The 24743-nt window shown below is 39.1% G+C and overlaps 2 protein-coding genes and 1 long non-coding RNA gene across 3 annotated transcripts in view; 1 reads left to right on the top strand and 2 right to left on the bottom strand.

Annotated features, from left to right (window-relative positions):
• Positions 1-418: 418 nt before the first annotated feature.
• SPATA4 (spermatogenesis associated 4) lies at positions 419-7468 on the bottom strand. The gene is made up of 6 exons (XM_045552472.1): positions 7247-7468; positions 5593-5722; positions 5087-5205; positions 4762-4982; positions 3697-3813; positions 419-648 (listed from the first exon to the last, which is right to left on the bottom strand). The coding sequence occupies exons 1-6, from the start codon at positions 7462-7464 to the stop codon at positions 536-538; spliced, it is 918 nt and encodes a 305-aa protein (XP_045408428.1). The 5' UTR covers positions 7465-7468; the 3' UTR covers positions 419-535.
• Positions 7469-14235: 6767 nt separating this feature from the next.
• On the top strand, positions 14236-15842 carry LOC123638674. The gene is made up of 3 exons (XR_006735431.1): positions 14236-14255; positions 14814-14933; positions 15805-15842. It is a non-coding gene; the product is annotated as an uncharacterized LOC123638674 (long non-coding RNA).
• Positions 15843-17018: 1176 nt separating this feature from the next.
• The window catches only part of ASB5 (ankyrin repeat and SOCS box containing 5), a 44391-nt gene continuing 36666 nt past the window's right edge, over positions 17019-24743 (bottom strand). Inside the window, exons 3-7 of the mRNA XM_045552471.1 lie at positions 23339-23446; positions 22504-22654; positions 22208-22342; positions 19877-20068; positions 17019-19066 (exon numbers count right to left, since the gene is read on the bottom strand). Of these exons, the coding sequence (XP_045408427.1) occupies positions 18939-19066; positions 19877-20068; positions 22208-22342; positions 22504-22654; positions 23339-23446 (714 nt within the window). The 3' untranslated portion in view covers positions 17019-18938. The remainder of the gene's footprint in view (positions 19067-19876; positions 20069-22207; positions 22343-22503; positions 22655-23338; positions 23447-24743) is intronic.

Raw genomic sequence — 24743 nt, 5'->3', positions numbered from 1 at the left:
GATTCTAAGAAAAGCATGATTTTCCCTCCCCACAACTCCTTATCAATAGGAAGAGCACCTGTTTGTTTAAGTGGTTTAAATTCGGGGTCATAGAGATGAACAAGGTTTTCTATGGGCCAATGTTTAATAATTCAAAATGAATTCTTATTAATGAATATGATATGTAAATATATAATAGCAGGCAAAGTAGTAGCTCTAATGAGGAAAACATATTACAAAGTAGATTCATCGTTCCTATACAATTTATGAGAAAACTGTTACGGTAGTGAATTATGTTTAACTGTACCTTTAAAATTGTTTTTGCTCATTCTGTACTCATTTATTTGATTTTATGTTTTCCACAGTACCTGGCACTGGTGTTTAATAAATGGTAGTTGAACTGAATTTGAAAAGAAATGTTCTTAGCCCAATTATGAATAAGACGCCATTTCAATTTATTTGTTATTGAAATACATCTAAGACTAGGTGATAATATCTCTTTAGTATGGCAAGAGATGGTAGTATCACTTCTTCAAAGCCATTTAACAGGTGCTTTTCAAGTTTTATTTTTCATATTTTTGGTAGGTTTCAAAGCAGAATCACAAGAAAGTCTTCCACCTCGCTTCACATAAATTTCTCGATGGCAACTGCCACAATTACCTGTATTTTCTGAAATATTTAAATAAACAAAATTAAAATCAGTTCATAGTTTTTAGATATTTACACAACCATCAGTGTTTCTAATCTATCAAATATACGCAGAATGACTGGCAGCAGGCTGAGCACAGGTTAATCTGTCTGGTAAACAAGAATATTTAAATCATGCATTATAGTAGTCATAGATAAAAAAGCTTCTGAAAGTCACCCACCTCCAGAAGTCATCAGCAGTGCCTAAAAATATCCAGGACTTATTTTGGTGCATTTGATACTGAATATGACTCAACTATTTTTAGATATTGCTTCAAAAAGCAGCTGAGGCAACAGTGGCACAATTTTGGACTTAGATTTGACAAATGTCCATGATTCATAATTCAGTTTATGGAACTCTGATTACACCGAGGCATTCAAGCTGGCCACGCAGACTCTCTAGGTCACTCAGTTCTAATATAAGGGGCCAGTAACAACTAAGAAATCTCTATTCCACTGGCCCATAATTTTGCTAGTAGATACTAGATTTTGGTAAACAAGTAGAGGAACTTAAGTGTTAAAAAAAGAAAAAAGCAAAAATAACAACCTACCTTACAATTAATTTTGGCAACCCTGTTTGGTAATTAGAAGATTTGCAGATCAACAGCCTGTGATTTCAGTGCTATTATGTGCAATCTTAGATTGGAAAATAGAGTCAAGTTCCTACAGTCTAGTGTTCTTGCCTCTCTTCCTTTCAGTAACTTTTAAATTATGGTAGCTGATCTGAACTATTCACTCTACCTTTTTATCAGAAACAACGGAAATGGAATACCTGTAGTAAATTTAGAAAAAATGATTTAACCCTTAAAATAGTTCTCATCCATGTAATTACCAATGTCAAATCCACAGCATTCATTAATTTCCTGTGTGCCTAGACTAAGAGAATACAAGTATATATCTGGAACAGGATTGAGAAAAGTAAAAAAAAAAAGCATGTTCACCTTCCCATCGTGATCTGCCCTATTCAGGGAAGGTTTCCACAAACCCACCTCCTTTGCCAAGGGGAGGTAAAGACCACTAGAGTGAAAGAGAATCATAAAAAAGAGCATTGAGAGAATGAAATGGGAGGAGTTATTTATAGCTGTTTATATACTATTAAAATTATAAAAGCAAAAGTCCATTTTACTTGGAATCCTGATTTAAGGTAACGATAACATATGCTTTTTCTAAAAAACTCACATGTGAGCTTGAAAATTTTCCAAAAAGATAACAGAAATGAGAAGTACTCTGGAGCAGTTCAAATGTCAGTAGGCATCGCTGTTTATATAAGGCCTATTTGCATCTGTTCCTTACACAGAAAAGAAGCCCGGCTGTGACACACTACTCTCTCCTACCTTTCCTTTCATTGCAGGTCCCAAAGTAGATGGTAATGCCCTTGCCCATCCCCAGGCAGATCCAGTTAGCCACAAAAGGAAAGAGGCAAGCAAGTAAAAAAAGAAAGAAAGAAAGAATAAAGAACCTCCCTGCAGTCTCCTTGCCATACCTCTACTGCCATCACGACCCCCTCCTCCCATGTTCACCCTACCTACTGCCCTGGCTTCAGCTCCCACCCTGCTGGAACTTTTAACTGCAAATATCACGAACAAAAGAAGGTTGAGGCAGGTTGAGAGATTGTATTCCCAGAATCTAAAGGTGAAACTATGGATACATTTTTTTTTTATTGAAACATTATTTTTCACTTCTGTTGGATTCCATCATGCTAACAACTATGCCCCAAGTGTATGATGAGTTAAAGGGGTTTTGAAAGGCCGGCCTGATGTCTGGATATTAAAAAGTGTGCTCTGAGGAACACTAAGTTCTCTAAGGCCATTAAAGCAAAAGCTAAACAAAATAGTGATGTGTGATCAAAGAGAATTTGGAAAACATTTTATTCTTTATCTCTCCTCTTTAATATTTACAATGCATATTAGCATTTTAAAGGTGCTAAGAGGTCATAAGTTTTCAAAAAAGGAATCTGTTTACATTGATCTCCCAGGTTTTATATAAACAAGGAACTTTTTACCCCTAGTGAAATCCCTCTTAACACTTTAGAAAACAAGCCCTGTAGCAAAGATCCACAAACATTTTCTGTAAAGGAAATGTAAAGGGCCTGATAGTAAATATTTTACGCTGTGTGGTAGGGTTGCAAGATAAAATATGGAACACCTAGTTAAATTTGAATTTCAGATAAATAACAAATAACTTTTAGTAAAAGTGTGTCCTAAATATGTCCTCAAAATTATTTGCTGCATTTCCCTCTGATTTATATATATATATATATATATATATATATATATGTTTATTTTTTTCATATATACACACACACACAGTGGTACACATCCATACAACGAAACACTATTCATCAATAAAAAGGAATGGACTATTGATAACATACAACAACTTGAATGAATCTCAAGGGCATTATGTGGAGTGAAAAAAGTTCTCTCAAATTTTACGTAAGTATGATTTCTCTTATGTAACATTCACAAAATGCAAAAGTTATAGATGATCAGTGGTTTCCAGGGGTCATGGGTGGGGAGGGTGTGTATAGGGAATGTCTTTGGGGTGATGGAATAATTCTGTATACTGATTGTAGTGGTAGCTATACAAACCTATACATGTGATAAAATTTTATAGAATTCTATACCAAAAAAAAGACTGCATGTAAAAATTGGTGGATCAGAATAAAGTCTGTAGCTTAATAAATGGTATTGTATCAATATCAGTTTTTCTGGTTTTGATACTGACACACAATGATAATGGCACATAACTATGCTTATTTAACGTGCTGTCATTGTAGAAAGCTGGGTGACAATGCAAGAGAATTCTGCACTATTTTTGCAACTTCTATGTAAGTTTAAAATTATTTCAAAATAAAAAGTGAGCATGTGAAACAAATAAACAAAAGCACAGCACAGCCGCATACCCATTTAATATAAAATTTAAGACTGAATGTCGGCCCAGACTGACATTTTAACTATTTCTAAAATTTTAATGGAACAAAGGAAAAAAATCTATTTTAAGAAGCAAAAAGTTGAAACAAGAACTTACGTAAAACAGGGGCAACTTTTTCTTTTGCAACCTTTGACTTAAACCTGTGCCCAGAGGATTGGGCAGGAAGACGATTGAGAGTAATTTCTCCTACTGTTGGTTTGACATCAAACCATTCTATAAAATATAAACACAAAAGTTATTTCTCAAAAAAAGTCAAATGACCATTGTCAAAATGAGATACCATCATTTAAAAATTAAGCAAATTATTTAAGTATCTGCTTTATCACGTTCCTTAGAGTGGTGTGAATAGGTAGGTTAATAACCTCCTTCCCACATTGTTCACGGTATCTTTGATGCACAAAATAGTTACTTTAAAGGCAATATCTAGATGTTCCTGTAATAAGTTTTTATTCAGTGATAACATATGTACAAAAAGGTGAACAAATCATAAATGTAATTCACTTCAATGAATTATTAGAGTGAATACACCTGGAATACTATCACCCAGATCAAAAATATTACCAGTACCCCAAAACCTCCCACTTGTCTCTTCCAGACAGTATCCTAAAAGGCAAAGGCTATCCTGACTTCTTTCATTATAGGTTGGTTTTACCTATTTTTATATTTCATATAAATAAGATCATATAGCCCTCATTTCATTGTGCAAATGTTTTTATACTATTAAAAATTGTGTGGGCCAGGGCTGACGATAGGAGAAAGTGAAAAATTAAAAAAAAAATTGTGATTTAAAATTACTTCCACCTTTTCCATATTTCTTTTTAACTCATCCTATAAACCACAGTACTTGGGCACTTTCCTTTGCTTCTAAAGATCACTTCCTTCTCTGCAGCTCATCCTTCACTGAGGCCTGAAGAAGTACCTAAGGAAGTTTCTACTCATCAGCCATGTTAACCTATGCCTTCATCAAAAAGAATGAATTATAACATAAACCACTCCAATGATAATAAATCACTCTACTGCTAGCATTAGAGAAGTTTTTTTCTCTTTAAACCAGTGACAGGAGAAAACAGAAATGAACCAGTGCAGGCCTTTCTTTCATATGTGCTCAAGAACAGCCTTATAGAGCTTGGAAGAACTCAGCTGTTTCTGAGGAAAACTTACTTGGATTCAATTTTCTGCTTAATTTTCTTTGCAACATGTGTAAAAGGAAGAGGAACTCTATTTTAAGTTCAGTGTTGAGTGTGTTGGGATTGCTTAGTAGTTCTGTCAATCTAATGTTATCTTTAATTGACTTTGAAGCTGTAGACCTGGGAACCAGGGGTAAACGCATCTGGTAACTATAGTCCGTGAAATTCACGAAGTCATCCTGGACACTTTTAATTCTGGAAATAAATAAAATACTGTTTACAAGCCACATTTTAGTAATGAGATTTATATTATCAAAAGTTTCACATTAAATTATACTAGGAAATTTTAAATAACTTACTCTCGATGTGTTAATAAAGTATAAACCTCCTGTATCAGTATTTCAGGTACTCCAGCTTTACAATGAATTGTTCCATGGATTAGTTCTTTAGGTAATCTGAAATTTTTTCTTGCCAGGAACTTTAATATTAGAAAAAAATATTTTCATCATAAGAAGTCTTATAAAAATCTCCAATTATTATGAATTTGCTTTAATCTCCCTTTTATTGATCTCTCAACTAATTTTCTTAATTTAACACATTAATTATTAAAAGATAATATTCAGCAAGAAAACAAATCATTAAATTCCATGCTAATTAAAATGAATATGCTCAGTTTCATAGATGACTCATGACATAAACAATTGGAATTTACTAAACTTTGTGATACTCAGAACAAGCTGCCAACTCAGTAGTATTGGATCCTAGCAAACAGTCACACACACATACACAGAGATCCAAGAAATTAGAATGCCCCTTTTAAAACAAAATTTTTAACAGTTAAAAGTATAAATTATTGCTAATTTACCTTCTCCAACTGTGCCCAGTTATCCAATTTGACTTTTAAAGAAGTTCCATTTTCAAAGGAGGATAATTTAAGTTCCCAGGGGTAATATATACTGAATATTTCTGCAATCAGGAAGCCATTTGAAAAATCCCTGATCCATAACAATAAGGAAATAATATAAAGTGTAGTTAATTGTGCAGTTTGTATTGTTTTATAATTAATTAACACCAATCTAATATTCCATACTGACAAAGTATCTTGTAAAACTAGTTTTGTTGGATCATTGCTCTGAGAACAACCTACCATGGAATAGCACTTTGCTAAGATTATATATACGTCAAAGGCTTGGGTGTTCTTTTAATGAACTCAAACTATTAATTTGAGTGAATATGCATTTTAACAAGATCTCCAGGTGATTCATACGCATATTAAACTTTTAGATGCCTCTTTGTAAGAAATACCAATATACTGAAGTTAGTACAGTAGTCACTGCTTATCCACACTTTCGCTTTCTGCAGTTTCAGTAACTTTCGGTCAACCATAGTCTGAAAATATTAAATGGAAAATTCAAGAAATAATTCATAATTTTTAAATTGTGCGTCATTTTGAATAGTGTGAGGAGATCCCACACGCTAATCTGTCCCACCCCGGAAGTGAATCTTCCCTTTCGTCCACCTATCCCCCGCTGTAGACACTGCCCGCCCATCAGTCACTTAGTATCCTTATTGGTTATCAGATCCACTGTCATGCTATCTCAGTGCTTGTGCTCAAGGAACCCTTATTTTAATTCATAATGGTACCAAAGCAGAAGACTAGTGATGCTGGCAATTCTGATATGCCAAAGTAAGTTGTACGGTGCTTTCTTTAAGTGAAAAGGTGAAAGTTCTCAATGAGGAAAGGGGGAAAAAATCGTATGCTGAGGGTGCTAAAATATATGGTAAAGAACGAATCTATCAAGTTATGAAGAAGAAAAATCCGTGCTAGTTTTGCCGTTGCACCTCAAACAGCAAAAGTTACAGCCACAGTGCATGATAAGTGCTTGCTTAAGATGGCAAAGGCATTAAATTTGTGGATGAAAGACATGAACAGAAGTGTGTTCCAACTAATAGCAATTGGCTTCAGTGGTTTCAGGCATTCACTGCGGGGCTTGGTGTTCTTGGTAAAGGAGGGACTACCTTAAACCAGAAATTTTTCCTGCGAAAGATTCATTGCCTTAATTTTTATAGAATTTAGTTGGCATTCCCAGAGGAAATATTAACTGCCAATTACATTCAGGGTGGCTACACTTCAGGCAACTATTTAAAATCTCTCATAACCCTCAAACTAGATGCCATCTCTAACGAAGGGTAAACTGATCCTCACTAATATTAATGCCCAATGTCTCAGAAGAACAAAAGCCTTGCTTATTTTAATATTTTTGCAGTCACCAAAGCATTCTATATTAGCTTAAGTTTGCAATTTAACGATTGATTAAATAAATGACTAAAATGCTTCACCGTATTTTTTCAAAACCTCACTCCCTAAGAGGTGTTTTCACGTGCATGTGCGTGTGGTGAGTGGGTGGAGGGTCCGATTCAGACACCTAGGCCAGGACAAGTGGCAGAAAGCGGCGGGCGCGGGTCCCCACGGCGCCCGGGCCGGGGCGGCCTCCTAGGGGCCGGGCCGGCTCCAGCACCTGTTGATGTGCCTGGGGAAGAAGCTGAGATCCAGACTTTGGAGCCAGCGCAGAAGGGAGCGCGACAGGCGGGAGCTCTTCGGGGGAGGTGGATAGACCAGACGGTTCTTAGGCTTCCCTCGGACGGGCGCTGCTGGCTGTGGCGAAACTGACGGTGGCTTGGCTGGGGCTGCCGCCGGCTGAGTCAAATAACGTCTTTCCCGGCCGGCGGCAGCCATGGCGCTTTCTGGGTTTCTATGGCAACAGCAGCGGCAGGAGGGGCCTTAGAGTGGGTGGGCGGGGCCTCGCGGGGGAGGGGCGGGGCCTCAGCTTTCGCGCGGGCGCCCTGGGCCGCCGCGGTACTTGGGTTTTCGGGTGCGCAGCTCCGGGGGAGGCACCGGAAGTGCGCGCGGCGACGGCGTGAGCGCTGTCCGGAGAGCTTAAGCCCTGGGTGGGGCTTTCAATCTCAGCGTTGTCGACCTCACTCTTAACCAGTTTAGAGTTCTTACTGTTCCCTTCTGTTTCCTTGTGCATAAGTTTTGTATTTTAAATGTGGTTTGTGCCCAAAGGCCTATTTTCAGTGGAGTATTTTAAGGAGCGGAGTGAGAAGGCTCCCAAAGACAGGGACAGTTTTTGTTTGGAAATTGGAAGAGACAGGGGAAAAAAAATTTTGAAATTGAAATGAATATTTGTCTACAAAATTAACAAACCTATTTCCTTAGTGATTACATTAACCGTTCACGAAAATTACATAATATGTGAAAACAATTTGTAGGTTAGATTTTCACACTTCACCAAGATGCCCTAGTATGCCTAATTCCTTCATCAATCCAACAAAAATTGAGTCCCTACTGTTTGCCAGGCAATGGATTTATCAGTGAACAATGCAGGGAAACAAATGAAAACAATTGCAGAATGGGGATAGGCAATTGTAAATTAAATATTCACACAAGCAAAATTATTAAAATCCTTTATAATTTTTTACAGCAAAAAAATTGCTTAAGGTGGAAAGTGGGCACATACTATGCAAGATAAAAGTATGGGGTGGATATTGATAGTAGTGCTATATAATATTTTGTTGAATTCATATACATGTTCATTAATAAAGTAAAACAATGTGCTTTCTATATGGTTAAAAAGCAAACAAAAATGAAGCTATACAAGTGTTTTCTCTTTGCCTGGTAAAGTTTTTAATGAATGATTTATTAAGTCTGTGAACTTTTTTTGAGGAATTAGATCTTTATTATCAAATATGGTAGCCAGTAGCCACATGTGGCTATTTAACCTTAAATAAGTTTAATTAAAATAAAATAAATTCAGTAACACTGATTATACTTCAACTGCTCAACAGCCATATGTGACTAGTGGCTGCCATACTGGGCAGCACAAATACAGCGCTTTTCCATCACTGCAGGGAAGTCTATTGGACAGCTGAGCACTAGCCTACAAGAGATACCGAGATATAAATATGAGTGAAAAGATTACATACACTGAAAAGTTCTGCCGTGATAAAAATATGTTAGCACCAGAGAGGAAGCAAATATTTTGGCCTGGGGTAGTCCTCTCTGATGAGGTGACCTTTGATGTGGATCTTATAAAGCAATATTTTAAATTGGTTAAGACAGAGGCTTTGAAAGGCTGGTTCTACCTTTTATTAGCTATGTACCTTTGGGCAAGTTATATAACTTTTCATTTGTAAAATATGGAAATAAATAGGATAAGCCTCACAGAGTTGTTGTGAGGATTAAATAAACAAATGTGTCAAGAGCCTAAAACGGTGTGCAGCACAGTGTGTTCAGTAAATATATATTATTGTTTCTAAGATAATCAGGGCAATCTATTGGATGAAGAGGAAGCAGTTTCACACAGAATGACTAATCTTGCAAAGGCATCAATATATGAATTTTTTAATCAGTTTTATGAAATAACAAATAACCAATTAGTGTTAGAGGAAGTATTTAGAAATTAGCATGAGGACTAGCCAAAGCCTGGGGTAACGGGTTATAATTGCTAGACAGGTAGATTAGGGCTATAGATAGGGGCTTACTTTTGAATAGTCTTGCTAAGGAGTGAGAACTTTTTTCTGTAATAAATGTGCCAATTGTTAAGCAAATACATTTCCTTTACAAACACATCCTTCTGTACTCTGCTCTGTGGTGCTGGAATTGGAACTCTGCAGTATTTTCCCTTTGCTGATTGTGTGGTAAATTCTGCCAATAGGGGGCACTAGAGAGAGACCAGCAAGCCAGAGGCAAGGAGATGGGACTTACTGTTTTTACTTTGCTTGCTGTTCATATCCGTGTGTCACCACAGCAACAAAGCTTCACCTGGCAGTGGCAGTTGGCTCCAGTCTCCAACTTTTTTTAGCACTCCTGGAGCAAGTTTCATCATACTCTTTCAGAACTTTTAGCAACCACTGAGAAGTGGCCCTCCTTAGAAGTCTGAGACCCAGATTTTACTCTTGGATGCTCCTCTGAGCTCCTGCAGTATTGGCACCAACTGTATACAGCCCCTTCTCAGGAAGTCTGTCTTAGGGCTTGTCCTCCAAGTCCTAGGTTCGCATAACGTCGGCTTCTTCCCTAGGGGTAGCAATTGCTTCCTGAAGCTTCTGTCTCCATGTTAACTCTGTCCCATTCTAGTTTTTCAGTTCTTCAACATCTGTTTAACCAGTTCCTTGTACAGTTGACCCTTGAACAACATGGCTTTGAACTGCATGGGTCCACTACTACATGGATTTTCTTCCATCTCTGCCACCCCTGAGAGAGCAAGACCAACCCCTCCTCTTCCTTCTCCCTCAGCCTACTCAACATGAAAACGAAGATGAAGACCTTTATGATGATGATCCACGTCCACTTAATGAATAGCAAATATACTTTATCTTCCCTGTGATTTCCTTAGTAACACTTTCTTTTCTCTAGCTTACTTTATTGTAAAAACATTGTATATAATACATATACAAAATATGTGTTAATCGACTATGTTATCAATAGAGGGAGAAAGGAGAAAAGGAGAAAGGTTGGTGCTGCTTTTTGCCTTGTGTGTGTAGCCTTCTCCCTCTCGTTCTAAATCCCAGCATAGGGTCAAGGAACTACCTAAGACATTTCCATCTGACTTAACCAAAGAGAAAGACCTCTCTCCAGGTGAACATTATTTACTGGTGTATGAACAATTGTGCAACAGAGTAAGACTGGCTGCATAATGTGCAGGGCAAAGTCGGGCTCACTGATCAAAAATTTAGAATTTCCAGATGATCGCAGACTGGTGAAGCAAACATGGGCCCCTCTGTGCGGAGGGCCTGGCAGCACATCCAGCCCGGTGTTCCCACAGGGGCGTGCATGGGTGTGCTGATCATGTCACTTTTCCTACTCAGGTGCAACTCACGAAGGAAGTCTGTGAGATTCTTTTCAACACCTTCATTTTTTTTTCAAGAAGTATGCAACTGAAAGGATAAAATTACTGCCTTCCATTCCCCCAGACTGAGACCATTTGGCTTGTTAAATCAAGTTCTTTCTTACAAGGAGCGATGCCTTGTCTAAGGCTATGTGGCATTATGTACATAATGAATGTGGTTCTGCATGATAATTTGAAACATACCACTGTGAACTGCTGACTTTACTTTGAGAGAGATGCCTCAAAAACTATGAGGTAGTTAGGAAAATATTTCCTTTTCTCCTTATATATGAATTGTACTGTGCCCAAGAATCACTGTTTGTCCTTGGACAGTGTGGAAGTGTGTGTGTGTGTGTGTGTGTGTGTGTGTGTGTGTGTGTGTGTAATATAACAGTTACATCCAGGACAATAAAGAGAATTTAAAAGGACATGTGCTCCTCAAGCTGGCAGGGAGGTGGCAAAGGACATTCAGCCCAGCTTCTGAACGTCCGAGTCCATCCCGGACTCCGTTGCAGGGCTGTTTTCATGGGTGTGCAAACTGTGCCATCCCATTCAGCCCCACACCTAGAGAGGCTCCATGTCTGGGACCGATGACGTAGCCATTCCTGTTGTGTGGTGACACCGAAAATCCAAATGTCCCTGAACACCCCTCTGCACACCACAACATGTCTTCAAGTGTTTGCATGTCAGAGGAATTATGTCCACTCTAATAAGGTCACCGAAAGATTATTCTACGTCAGTGATTCTCAGTGGGGCAACTTTGTCTGCAGGGGACATGTGGCAATGTCTGGAGACATTCTGGTGGTCATAAGTTGGTGGTGGGGACAGGGCGGGGGTACTGGCAATTAGGGGCAGGGGGTTGAGCACCTGCACCCAGTGGGCAAAGGCCAGGGGAGCTGCTGGACATCCCACGATGCACTGCAGAGCCTCCCGCAGCGCGAACTGTCTGGTCCCAGCATCCATCCTGTTGACAGTGAGACGCCTGCTCTAGGTGAAGTCACGTGGGCAGGAATGCACTGCTGGGCAGCGCCGTGGATTCCCAGGTAGGTGCGCCGCTGTGGGCAGGTAGTGCTGTTTCCTGCGCAGCGTCTGAGGGTAACACGGGGAATGGAAAAGGGCGGCCCTGAGAGACCAGGGGGCAGAAGGTGGGGACTGAGGGCGCACAGTGTTAGAACTGAGCCCCCAGACACGGATCTGGCCTGGGGAGGTGAAGAAGAACAAGCAGCATATGTATTAATCTAAGCGGTGAGAGCTGGGGTCAGAAGCAAAAGACAGAACTGTGCTCCTGTCTTTGCAGACCTTAAGACTATTTTCCTAGTGTTACTAAACCTTGCTGCAGCCAGAGAAAGTAGTTAATAAAAAGTCAGCCCTGCTTGGAATGAGGGGGTTACTCTGTTGAGCCATAAAGGGGCTGAAAAACCCCCCACTCTTGTTCCCCACCTGAGTCCTGAAACAATTCTGACATCAGGCAAAAGATGGAAGCAAACGGGAGAAGCCTTGTCTATGACGATGACGTTGCTGTTTCAGAATGTGGCTATGTCTACGGGCAAGGGTCTTCCTAGCACGGAACTCCGGGGTTGGAATGGGCGTCTCTGGTCACGGGGGGCTGGCCCTGGCCGGGCTGAATCCGCTGCCGTGACACGTGTGGCGGGGAGAAGCCGGCAGAGCGTCGGCTCCCGCGGGCGGCTGGGCTGAGACGGGAGAGGAGCGAGCCGCGGGCTCAGTTCTTCCAGCCAACCGCCCCCCCCCAGCCGCCCCTGCCCCTGGGCCGGCGGTCGGGTGGCTGAGACGGGCTGGGGCCGTGGGGACGGAGCCGGGGCGCTGTGCTAGTGGAGCTCCCTCCCCACGGGAGACCCCGCAGGGATGGGGACAAGACGCCACCCTGCCCACCTCGCAAACAGTCCCGGTCAGCAGTCGGTCACTGCCCTTGGGGAAAAGGACCGATGGCGATCAAGCCCCTCCTTGCACTGAGAACGCAGGGGACGGGACCCAGGGAGAGGCGACTGTAAGAAAATGAGATCCTTGCCACGCGGGACGGCTAAGGGGCACAGCCTTCACTTTCAAAGCCCCTCTTGAATAAGCAGCTGCAGTTAGGGGCCTGAAAGTGACAAGCTATGTCCCAAATGAGAGCTCAATCCATTCTGAGGAAGGAATAAATTGCTACAATCCTGTCTAAGCGCAAGAATGAGAGATGGGGAGATGGAGTCCCTGCCTCCTTTTCCCACTGTATCCTCCTCCCCGCTGACATAAAACCCAAACATTTCTTTGTCCAAGCCTGGCGAGGAGTGTTAATTATACATTGCATACAGAGAAGGAGAGATTGGGAAACAGCGTCTTCTCCACATCTTTATTCCTTTGGTCCAATTCAGGCGTGCTCTACCAGGATACAGGAAGTCTGAAGGTCAATCCCGTCTGGCAACCCACCCTCGCTACTGCTGCTGGAACCAACCCTGGTCCTCGCCTCTCACACTCCGTGAATTCTCTGCCTACATTCGTCCTGAGGAATAATTCTGCAGGGGCCATGCAAGGGTTCATGGTGGGACGTGTCCTAATATTGAATGTCCTAACTGATTAATGCTTCTACCTTGCATCAATAAGAGATCTCTTTTCTAGCCCTCTCCTGTTTGATGTCGTGGTATGCCCGCCACGAACTCTGCTCTTTGCTTCCTAGAATCTTTGGGAATCTTCATTGTCCAGTGATGCACTGAGCATGTTGTTGGTGTTCCAGCCAAGAAACACTGATATCTCATAGTTCTACGAACTGAAGCCAATCAGTTTTGCTTATATGAATGAAGCTACATGGGATAGCAATTCCAGTGGATGTTTTCTTTGAAATGTTTAAGTCATTTATATTCCCTGGAATGCACCCTTCCATTAGGAAAAATCCTCTCTTGGGCAGTTACTTTGGGAGGATATCAAAGGTAAAGATCCTGATCTATTGATTTTAAAATAAATAAATTATAATATTATTGACCTGGGAGAGACAGGGATTTTAGAGCTTTACCCTCACCAGATTCAAGACTTTAATTGCCTTATCTCTGGAGCTATAAAGATAGTGACTGTTGGCAATAGGAGTTGCTGGGTCACTGTTGTCTCCATCAAGTGCAGAGGCTGCCCAGCTACCTTGCAAACGCGTGTGGTTCACATCAGTGCTTACATTCCCCATCAGTACACATTTTGACTGCTTGAACTTATGAAATTGCTTTAAAGATTTAAATATTTTAATTACTTCATGTAGATTATTCTATATAACTCGTGACAAGGGCCTCCATGCCAGAGCTAGTTAAGAGCTAATGGATCCCTAACTAGAGCATTTGCATAATGGGAGCAGGGTTCCCTCTGGGCTTTCAAATCATCATGACTGTGCCTTTATAGGAAGGACCACAGGGGATTAGCACAGAAGGAAAAAAGTCATTGCCTTCCCAATATAACGATTTCCCTGAGGGGTTATATCATATTTTTATCCCTGTTTTCTCCCATCTTCAGTATGAATGTTTTGGACATGCTACAGATGACCACTCGCCCGACACTCTACGCTTTAGCACTGTTGTCTGGAGTCTGGTCTGACAGGGACGGGTGCTGAGTGACAGAGGCCAAAAGCTTCCATCTCTGTTGGTAACATTCGCCGGTTTAAGACCAGGTAAGCAGATGTATCCAAGCAGGATTTTCTTCTCGTCTGAGGGGATGTGGAAGTTTGTAACTTAGCTTTTTATGTTGCTTATGTGTGTATTTTAGTTATTTCTTTTTGTCTCAAAGAATAGAGACTCACTACATTTATTTCTCCTACTTGGTGGGAAAATGGCGGTATCTGACATGCCAAAGGGTTCGTGTTTCGTGCTCAGCCCTTCTGGGGTCCTGCCAACTCTGAGGGCTCCGGCAGGCTCCTGTGTCCTGCAGCTGTGGCTATTGGCTCAGGTTGGGCCGCCGCGGGCAGGCGGGGAGCAGGCAGGCACAGAGGGAAAGTCCGTGAAAAGTCTGCTCCCAGGTCAGTGGTCCCTCCTTCTGTGAAGGCGGCCACCATCACTCTAAATCCATGGCCGTCTGGGTCTCTTTCTCTCTCACACACAATCGTACGCCCTCAGCATTCCCATCTCGTATCATTTGTTAAGTCTCACGTCCTTCTGGTAACTGCTCTGTGGGGTATTTATTTTGCCAGCACCTAACATCAGAGCATCCCTTTGTCCCAATTTTCTTTCAGTCTCGTGCCACACCACAAGTCACCCGCGCGCCTGGCGTCTGCTCCAGGGGGACATGCCCAACCGCCTGTGGAGGGAGTGGCTCATGATCCACTCTGCACGTGCTGGACTCGGCAGTGGCTGTAGGTGACATGGATTTTTAAGGCATATATTGTTCAGGGAAGATGAGTAACTTTTGAGTGGCTTTATTTTTTAATAGTGTCCTTGAGAACACAATTCTAGTCTGATTGTAGAATTTAGGTTGCATTCTAACCCCAAGTCCCATATTTCCCTCACTGTGGGAGGGACTGTCATCTAACATTGCCCAGTGCAGGGTGAGGACGGGAGAGCTCAGTGGTAACTGTTCAAACGACCTGGATCAGGGATTCCTAACTGCTCATGTGTCTCTACTTCAAGTAATAGCATCACCTTCTTTATCAATGAAGTCCTTGACTTCAGTCTTTGCAACAAGGAGAGTGATTAAGGAAGCAGTTGAATTGGTTTAACATCTCCTTTCCCTTATTCTCCATCTCGGAGAAAGGATGCTAACTTTCCACATACAATCACACACATCCCTGGTGGGCAGAGAAGGAAAGAACTTTTATGTTTCCAGCTCATTGAAGAGGGAATATGATGGCCCTTAATGGGGAGGAGATGAAGGGGAATCTTTGACCAATGAGGAGGAAGCTGTAAATATGATGCCACCAAGTTCTACAGTGAACTCAGAGTCTATGACACAGACAGACAAGTAAATTAAAGTTGATTCCACAGTACTATGAATGCCATTAGAGGCCTGCACACAGTCCCAAAATGAATAGATGGGTGTGTAAAACGCAGACGGGAAGGTGAGGAAGGTTTCTTGGAAGAGTGGTTTTTTTAGCTAATTATTGGTGGAAGTACAGCAGTTATAAGACAGAGGAGGGAGTAGGATGTCTTCCAGGTGGAAGGAACATTTGCAAAGGGAAGGAAGCAAGATGAGTTTTAGGAGAATCAACGTATCAAATCAATGTACAGGCCTCATGTCACCTCATCACGGCCCCACATCATCTGCCGAACGCTTGCTCTCCTGGCACGCTTAGTCTCCCAGAGGACGGACGCTGGCAGACGCACGCTCTGAGAAGTGGATTTCACAGACGTCTTCCAGGAGTTAGATGCCATCCCAGGAAGAAATGGAGTGGGAGGAGAGAGGCTTGAATTGTCTGAGTTCATCTGAAAAGTTTACCTGAACAGACTGAGAGATCGCTGAACTGAGTCTGCTCAGAAACAGCCTGATCTCACTGGGTGAAAGGGAAGCTTGAGATCGAAATTAAGTTCTGTTTAGAATAATGACATTGAATTTTTGCAAACCTAAATATGTGGTTTATAAAATGTGGACCCACAATGTAAGCTTTTCATAAACAAACAACAAAAATTAAAAATGTATTTGTACTCTTAAAGGTATTAAAAGACTCAAGGAATCAGAACACAGGACTCGAAATGGGAAGAAACCCATTGTTTAAGCAAATGAGAAAACGGGGAGCTACGGAGCTGAAGTGAGCTGTGTAAGGCTGCAAAGTAGATGGAGCTAATGAATTTTCTGAAGAAATTCTCTTCCATTTATCTTAAACATTTGAGAATGTTTTCTTATGTATTTGAGAGAGAAGGCAAGCCTTACAGTAAGCTAAATTATAAATGATAATAAGAATAATAGAGAAATTAGAGTAAAAAATTGGGAATAATCCAAAAGAGAGGGTAAGTTTTAAAGTTTTATATAAACTTATTTTGTAAATGGATAACCACTGTTACAGTGCTGTTATGGAACAATAAAAACATCAATAGATACATGCAGTCCCTCTTTTACACATGTTTCTATTTACTGTCTCAGGAACATCAAATATATGCTGTGGTTATAAAAGTAATGGAAGATAAATACTTTTTCTTCCAAAGTAAATGTTTTAACAGTGCCTACCTACAGTAATTATTTCACTATATTTCTTTACTATTATGTCAAATAGTACATTTTTTTGTTCTTTGCCTTTGGTAAATTTTGTCCTTGCTCTTTAACATGTATATATATGCGTGTGTTTTGGATTAGAAGACCTTAGAGGTATCTATTTTTATTTTGCATTGCTCTACTCTTAATGCTCATGATTCAGGGATTTGGAAATGGGTGGTGAAAGAAATCAGTGCAATTGATTACCATTGCCTTTCATTATAAAATAAAATACTAACTAGAAGATCACACAGTGTTTTATTCCAATGGATAATAATCACACTTTCATATAATAACAAATATATGATACTTTTAAATTAGAATACTCCTTTGATAAGACAATCATACTCAAGCTAAGATACAGGGTACAAATAAGCTGAAATTTTAAAGTGTCCATTTTACTATTTGATACTTCTATTATTGGCACAGCAGTGAAGGGAAACATGTTGCTTTACTCTTACAATCTAAGACTTTACCTCTAGCTCAGGGAACTTACTAGCAGAAACCGGTTTTTACTAAAAGGCAGCTTTAATATCTAATTATATTTAATGAAGTCATTCAATAATAAAAATACATAATAACACAAATTATTCATTACCAATGTTAGACTGAGATATTCTGTAAAGCAGACATTTAAAAGTTCCTGGCCACATAGACTACATCGTTTAACAAACATGCCACAGCTTCTTTTCTAGTTTTGAAAATCTAAAGAGATGTTTTTAATCACACCTGATTTTTTTTCCCCAAAATGCAAACTTAGTGACTTTGGAGTTATATACGGTTTATTTTCCCATAGTTTCGGGAAGTTAGCCAAGAACTGGGAAGAAAATAGGCCCTGGGTTGTCAAAACTAGTGGTCAAAATACTTACTTTATCAAAATTTAATAAATCTGTAAAACTCATCAATTTTTTTACTTTACACGGATTCATATGTTGATTATTTTATTTCTAAATTCATAATAGACCCACATCTAGTCTAAACTACAAAAAAGGCACAAAGTTATATTATGTTTCCTATTCCACTCAAGTACAGTTAAAGATGAAGAGAATAAACACATTATCAACCCTTGCAGAGGACTAGTTTAGCAATATCTTTTTTTAGATAACACTCTCTTGTCAGTACTTGCAAATACAATAGACTCTGAACCCTTGCTTTGTGTAAAAAGAATTAGAAACACCACTAGTAAGGTCTATATACAGGGTAAATTTGTTAAGGTCTCTAAATGTGTTAAGCTTCACTTTTTCTTTAAAACCTCCACAATATAAGGAGTATTTTATCTTCCATTTTCTATAGCCTTGGACTGATCTGATGATCCCTGAAAAATGTTCCCGGGCCTGGCTGTCAGTCAGATGTGAAGTTAATTTTCTTCAGCGCAGATATCACTAGCTATTGACGATTTCTGAAATGGAAGAAGGCCAGAGGAATATATATAAAAGCATGGACAGGAAACCTTCAGCAGCAACTCTTGAGAACGAGGGGGTCTTGACAGCCTTAGCAGGTGTACAGTGTTCTAAACATTTCAGGGAGAGGGGGCAGTATTGACCGTTAGTCTTACCAGTTTCTGTAACAGGTACGTTTACTGTGGAGAAGTGACTCGTGAGTTCTTTGCAGGGAAAGGGCCAATTTATCTTTATGAATTGGTCTTTGTAATGAAAAACGCACATTCAACATAGTGGATTTCCTGAATGAGAATCATCTTGATTTCAAAAAACATATTAGTTGTTCTTTTCTAAACCATGCTTCCATTTTATTTATCAAAAATGGAGATAATCAATTACAATAGCCAAAATTAAAAAGTGAACCTATTATTTGAAGAATATAGGCTTTTACCATATCATATGAATAATTTTAGTAAGAGTTCTATTTTTTCCAATCAGAAAGAAAATCATAAAATGGAGACTTTCTTATTTTTTTTCCCTAAATCAACAAGAGGATATATTGGAATAGCTAAAAATATATAGATATTATAAATATGCTATAAGTCAAAGACAATAAAAATGCATACAACAATAGTCCTAACTAATGCACTTATAATGAAAATTGATATTTCACTGCTTTGCTGGGTGATCTTGTATCACTTTTATCCTATCATTAGCATATTTTAATACAAAATTTTCATTAAGCAAGTGAAATAGAAATTTTTGATCTTCTAGGTATTTAGAATTATTTTACTACTTTATCGATACAGTAAGAAATTCTGCAGTAACGTTGGCAGCTGGAGCTGTGGGATAAGGTGCAGTCTTGGTCTTCCTATGCAGTTTCGGATACAGAGTCGGCAAAGTTGGCATAGAGAGCTGGGGGTAGCTACAAGAAGACATGACAGCATCCATTAATTAAAATAAAAATAAATGTTTATATGTTGTAAGATAATAAAAAAACTCCAATGCTTTTTAGTAAACTAGGAAAGTATGAGACCACTATACTAGGGATTTATCTAAGCATTTATATTGCTGTCATTTATGAGATCTTGTTATAATTGAGATATAGTCCATATATGTTCTTTAAAACATTATAGTCCTTAGGCTTATGAAATTATTGTTGCATTTAAAGCCTCGGGTAGATTCTACTTTTTAAAGGAGATGCATATTGAAAGCCCTGAGAAGTGTTATACACTAAAAGGGGAGAGTTAAAAATTACATATTTTTCATCAAATTAGGCTTAATATTTAGGCTAAAAGAAATTTTATTTTAGTTCCTGGATAGTGCTTAAGAAATTCTATTTTAGAACAAAAGTCTTAAGTGTGAAAATATTTCTTGATTATATTTCTTCAACATGTTCTAGAAGCTGCATGCCCTTATAAAACGGGGCATGTTTCCAAATATAAATTAGCAAATGTTATATCACAACTACATGTCATGCCTTGTCAAAACAAAAACTAGATATATTTAACCAAAGGAATATGATAGTTTAGGTAAGATGAGATAGGAATATTAAAAACATCATGATATCTTCTATATCGATAGAACCTAGGTTGAAAAATCACCTACTTTCACAAAACAAATTCCAATCTTTATGCCACTGTTACTTTACATGCCAACAAAAAGTCTTTCGACTGCATCTATTTTAGGCCTATATATATTTGTGCATATAAGTTTCCACACGTGTTCCTCTCACCTTCGTGTTGAAGCAATATTCTTTCCACCCCACTGCTAGATGTAGCGACGTCTATAGGTCGCAGAAGCTCTGTGTTTTTGGCATTGATGTCTGCGCCAAATTCTAGCAGTAAGTTTAGTATTTCCGTACTGGATTGCTGAGCAGCAGCATGTAGTGGAGTGTCCCAACATTTGCCTTTCTGTACATCAGCACCTACGGGAACATAGGGAGTGATGATAACTATAAACAAAAATCATTAGATAAGTTAGGCATCTTGGCAGGGGGATGAAAGGGAAGGCAACTGAGAAAGACACAAAGGGCACTTTAACCCTATCTGTAATGATTTATTTCTTTATACATATATAGTACATACATATATATATGTTTCCTATATACATATATATCTATAAAAGGTTAAAACTGAGTACATCTGAAGGGGGTGCCTATACATATTATATTGTTCTCTAATACTTTTCTGTGTGCTTGAAATATAATTTAAAAATTAAATTTTTAAATGATTTCAAAAGTAATATTAACTCACGTTAATATTATGAACAGTGCACAGTTAAGATCAGTCCTATAGATTTTCATCCTGGTTGACAGCTCTAATAATTATTAATATTTGAGAGCGTTTTGCTCTTATTCTTTCCATTTATTTTAAGGCAGTAGAGCTCTTTGATTTCTGGTAAAACTCACAAATCTAGACATGTTGAGCTATTTAGGTAAAATGTATATAGATTTCTCTGCCACTTCTCACTCATGAAGTTTAAGTCAATAAATATGTAAAGACACTGAGCTTCTTCAGTAGAGAGGCACATCAATGATATCTGCACACAAAGTAAATTTTTAAAAAATGCTTAAGTTTAAAAAACACAATCCTACCTATTAAATTACCTATTGCATAGTTATTTTATTTTAGTGCAAGGCCTTGCACATGGCAGTCCTTTGATGAACATGCAATGAATAAATGCTGTTTTATATTGCAAAAAATAATAATCTCATTTTCCAGTACATAAATGGTTACAACACCAAGAAACATCTACCAATAAAAAGGCATAAGTTCTTTTCAACTCTGTTTTCTAATACTATCTGTAAAACTAATGATGTCTTTAAGAAGCAGTACATGTTAAGAGTCCCTTTATGGCCCTCCTGCTACTTTCAAATTTCAATAAATGTAATCATTTTCAATATTTTTAAAGCAAATATAAAAGGTTTAGTGGAAAAATTATATTCCATAGCAAAATTTCCATAGAGAGAGCATAAATGTTGGCTATGTCAATTTTATGGAAGAACAGGCCCTGAAACTAACAACCAATCAACAATTACTAACGGTACTTTTTCAATATTTTTTTAAAGCCCAATATAAAATGTTTAGTAGAAAAACTAATATTCCTAGCAACCTAAAGAAAGGTGATAGAGCATAAACTCTATTGGTTACACCAAATTGATGGAAAAGCATGGACAGAAAATAAACAATCTGTCAACACTTATTAACAGAACTGATGTTTAAGACTGTTACTAGATGTAAGGGGAAGGAAATAGTAGATGCACACCCTGCTTGCAAGAAGTTTCTAACTTAGCTAAGATAAAGTGAGTAGCACAAAAAAGGGTAGTATATATCAGGGGTCAAATGACTGTTATAAACAATAAATAGCATAGAAATCCATTTACTCATTTAACATATATTCTAAGCATCTACCGCATGAGGAGGAGGAACCATGCCAGAGACAGGAGATGATGCAGAAAAAGGCACGGTCCATATCCTAAAGGAGCCCCCAGTCCTGCAGTGGGAGAGAGCACCATGGTCGGATAGGTTAGGAATATTTCTCTGGGGGTTAAAGCTCAACCTTGAGGAATTACTTTGTTTCAAGTAACTGGGAAAGGGGCAATAAGTCTTTCCAAGTAAGCAGGACAGAAAGTACAGAGTCTAGGCAAGTACATTTGTTTTTATGGTTGGTAGACGATAACGTCGTCTAAGCAGTTACTATCCCTAAAATTTCTTTTGATGGATTTGTTTCCAGATATATACATACTTGGCAATAATAAATTCAAACTCCAAGCTCTTAATTTATGATCTTTTATAAGTAAGGCTTTCAGCTTCCATTACATACTCAAATGTCTGCCGGTGCTATGTATACAAAATATACAGGTTATGTATTCATCTGTGAGCTATGAAGTGGACTTAACAAGAATGAAGTTCGTTCTTATTGGTTATATTTATATAGGTGAGAATGCTTACGGTAATAAGAACATTTTTAGCAATAAGATATAAGTTTTAAAGAAGCTTATTTAGAGAAATAAATAACTGCTTGTGTGTATAGGCAGAACGGAAGATGTTTTAAAGGAAATTACCAGCATAAAGAAGCTTCCAGACGCAATGGAATTGCTGCGACATACAAGCTACATAGAGAGGAGTTCCCAAATGAGTAATGTCCTGGTCCACATCTACACCCCAAGATATCAGGATGTCAAGACATTCATGGTGACCTACCAACACAAGGTAGAGATGAGTTTATTTAATGCCCATCCCCGACATGCACCACCCCCTGCTTCTCCCTGCAGAGTTATTCATCAAAAGATAAAGGGAGCACTGCACGTTGCTGGAGGAACTTTCTCCCCCTTGCCACTTAATCCCATAGCTAAGTTACCTTTACTGGCAGCCTCATGTGTGGGAGACGGGAGACATGACTCCAGCTGGGCTTTGGCGCCATACTCCAAAAGAAGCTCCGTACAGCTTGCACTGCCTTGCGAGCACGCGTTGAACAACGGAGTCACACCGTCTATCGTGATTGCATTCACCTAAACCAAACCAGAAATCCTAAGAATAAGATTCCTAAATCATACTTGATTAACTGGCTTAGTCACGTATTTTCAGAACTTATGTAATTTGCCAACAGAAATACTTGGGGAAACATGTGCTGTAAATGTGACAAAATATATTTAGCTCATGTACACCAATAAGAAATGCTTTAAAACTTTTCAGAGAAAGAGAAATATGATGTGGCAGATAATTCACAGGAACGGGCATACAACTAGTGAAAATCATGAAAAAAATACATACTTGAGTATCAAACAAAAGTTAGTTCAACGTAATGGTGACGAAGGTTGTGACGAAGCCACATCACATTGCTAGTTTAAACTGCTAAAATTGGTTAATTCTTAGACTTTATCTAAGGAAAATCATCCAAAATATAGGCGAATGTTATAGGCAAAAAGATGTTCATCTGTTGCTATTTAGAGTCACGAAAGGAGGAAATAACCTGAAGAATGTTCTATATTATTATGCACGCTACCCATTTATGCAATGATTGGAAATTCTTTTTAGAGTGCAATGAGAAGGCTGAGGCAATTCAAGAGCTTTATTTTTATTCTGCTATTTTTGAAAATTACTGAGGAGGAAGGAAAGAACAGAAAAATGAGAACTTTGTTTGATTCTCTCAGTCAGTAGATGTAAAATTATTAACGTTTTTGAAAGATACTTACATTAGCTCCCGCTTCCAGAAGAGATCTGGCACAGGCCACGTGACCTCCAAGGCAGGCTTCATGCAATGGGGTGACATGGTCTATGGTCACAGCATTTACATTGTAACCCTAAACAGGACATAAATAATCTTGAAAGGTGAACAAAAAGTTATATGAAATCATTTCTACTGATGTTATTGAAGAGTGATATACTTTTAAAGATCCAAGAACCTCAGGCAATCAGTTACCAGTTTGGCAGGAATAGCCAGTCCAAATGCCACAGCCACAATCACTTGTCAAAACTCCTTAACCCCATTATTGTACCACCGTCATGCCCAGACCTGATAATGCCTTGAGTGTTCTGTTCAGTAGATTCTGGCATGTTTTCTTTAAATGTTTCTTTCTTATGTTTTTATTTTTTGAGGGGAGGGATCTTTATTTTGTATTTTGTTTTATAGAACTAAAGATTCTTTATAGGTTGGATCACTTATTTTGATTGGGGCTATAAAACGGATCAGCCCAGACTGGGGGAAAAATATTCTAAACCAGTGGTCCCCAACTTTTTTGGCCCCAGGGACTGGTTTCATGGAAGACAATTTTTCACACTTGGCAGGGGACTTGGGGAGGGGGTGGGGGCTGGTTTGGGGATGATTCAAGTGCATTACATTTATTGTGCACTTTATTTCTATTATTATTATATTGTAATATGTAATGAAATAACTATACAGCTCACGATAATGCAGCTGATCTGGCAGGAGGTGGAGCTCAGGCGGTGAAGGAGCCATAGGGAGCGGCTGTAAGCACAGATGAAGCTCTCTCGCTGCTCACTCCTGCTGTGCAGGGGTGGGGCAGGGGCGGGCAGGGGCGGGGCAGGGCGTTGTTGGGGACCACAGTTCTAAACTATAGTAAACCGTTTCGTGGATTTTTGTGACTAAGTAGGTATGATGAAGTTAGGTCCTAGTGGTTAAGAACTCTGACCTGTGAAGTGGGTTAGACTTAGGTTTGAAGTCTGGCTCCATCAAGCAGTAAATTTAATTTGGGCAAATACCTTAACTTCTAGATTTTAGGGCTACCATGAAAATTAAACAAGATGATGTATGTAAATATTATCACAATGCCCAGCATATAGAAAATGTTAGACTTTATTGTATCATTACTCAATCAAAACTAAGCAAAACTAAGTAAGCAAATTTTTTTTTTTTTGATACAGAGTGTCGCTTTGTTGCCCTGGCTAGAGTGAGTGCCATGGCGTCAGCCTAGCCTCACAGCAACCTCAAACTCCTGGGCTTAAGCGATCCTCCTGCCTCAGCCTCCCGAGTAGCTGAGACTACAGGCATGTGCCACCATGCCCGGCTAATTTTTTTTTTATATATATATATTTTTTAGCTGGCCAGATAATTTCTTTCTCTTTTTAGTAGAGACGGGG

This window comes from Lemur catta, chromosome 5, assembly GCF_020740605.2.
Source record: "Lemur catta isolate mLemCat1 chromosome 5, mLemCat1.pri, whole genome shotgun sequence".
Classification (NCBI taxonomy): Eukaryota; Metazoa; Chordata; class Mammalia; order Primates; family Lemuridae; genus Lemur; species Lemur catta.
The sequence above is the reverse complement of the archived record's forward strand: the minus strand, read 5'-3'. Positions and strand labels throughout refer to the sequence as shown.

Excerpts from the sequence above, each read along its gene's own strand:
- SPATA4 (XM_045552472.1), bottom strand. The coding sequence starts at position 7,464 with ATGGCTGCCGCCGGCCGGGAAAGACGTTATTTGACTCAGCCGGCGGCA. Across the intron at positions 4,983-5,086 it reads ACTTTATTAACACATCGAGA|AATTAAAAGTGTCCAGGATG; the intron begins GTAAGTTATTTA and ends ATTTATTTCCAG. Across the intron at positions 649-3,696 it reads AAAAGTTGCCCCTGTTTTAC|AAAATACAGGTAATTGTGGC; the intron begins GTAAGTTCTTGT and ends TAAATATTTCAG.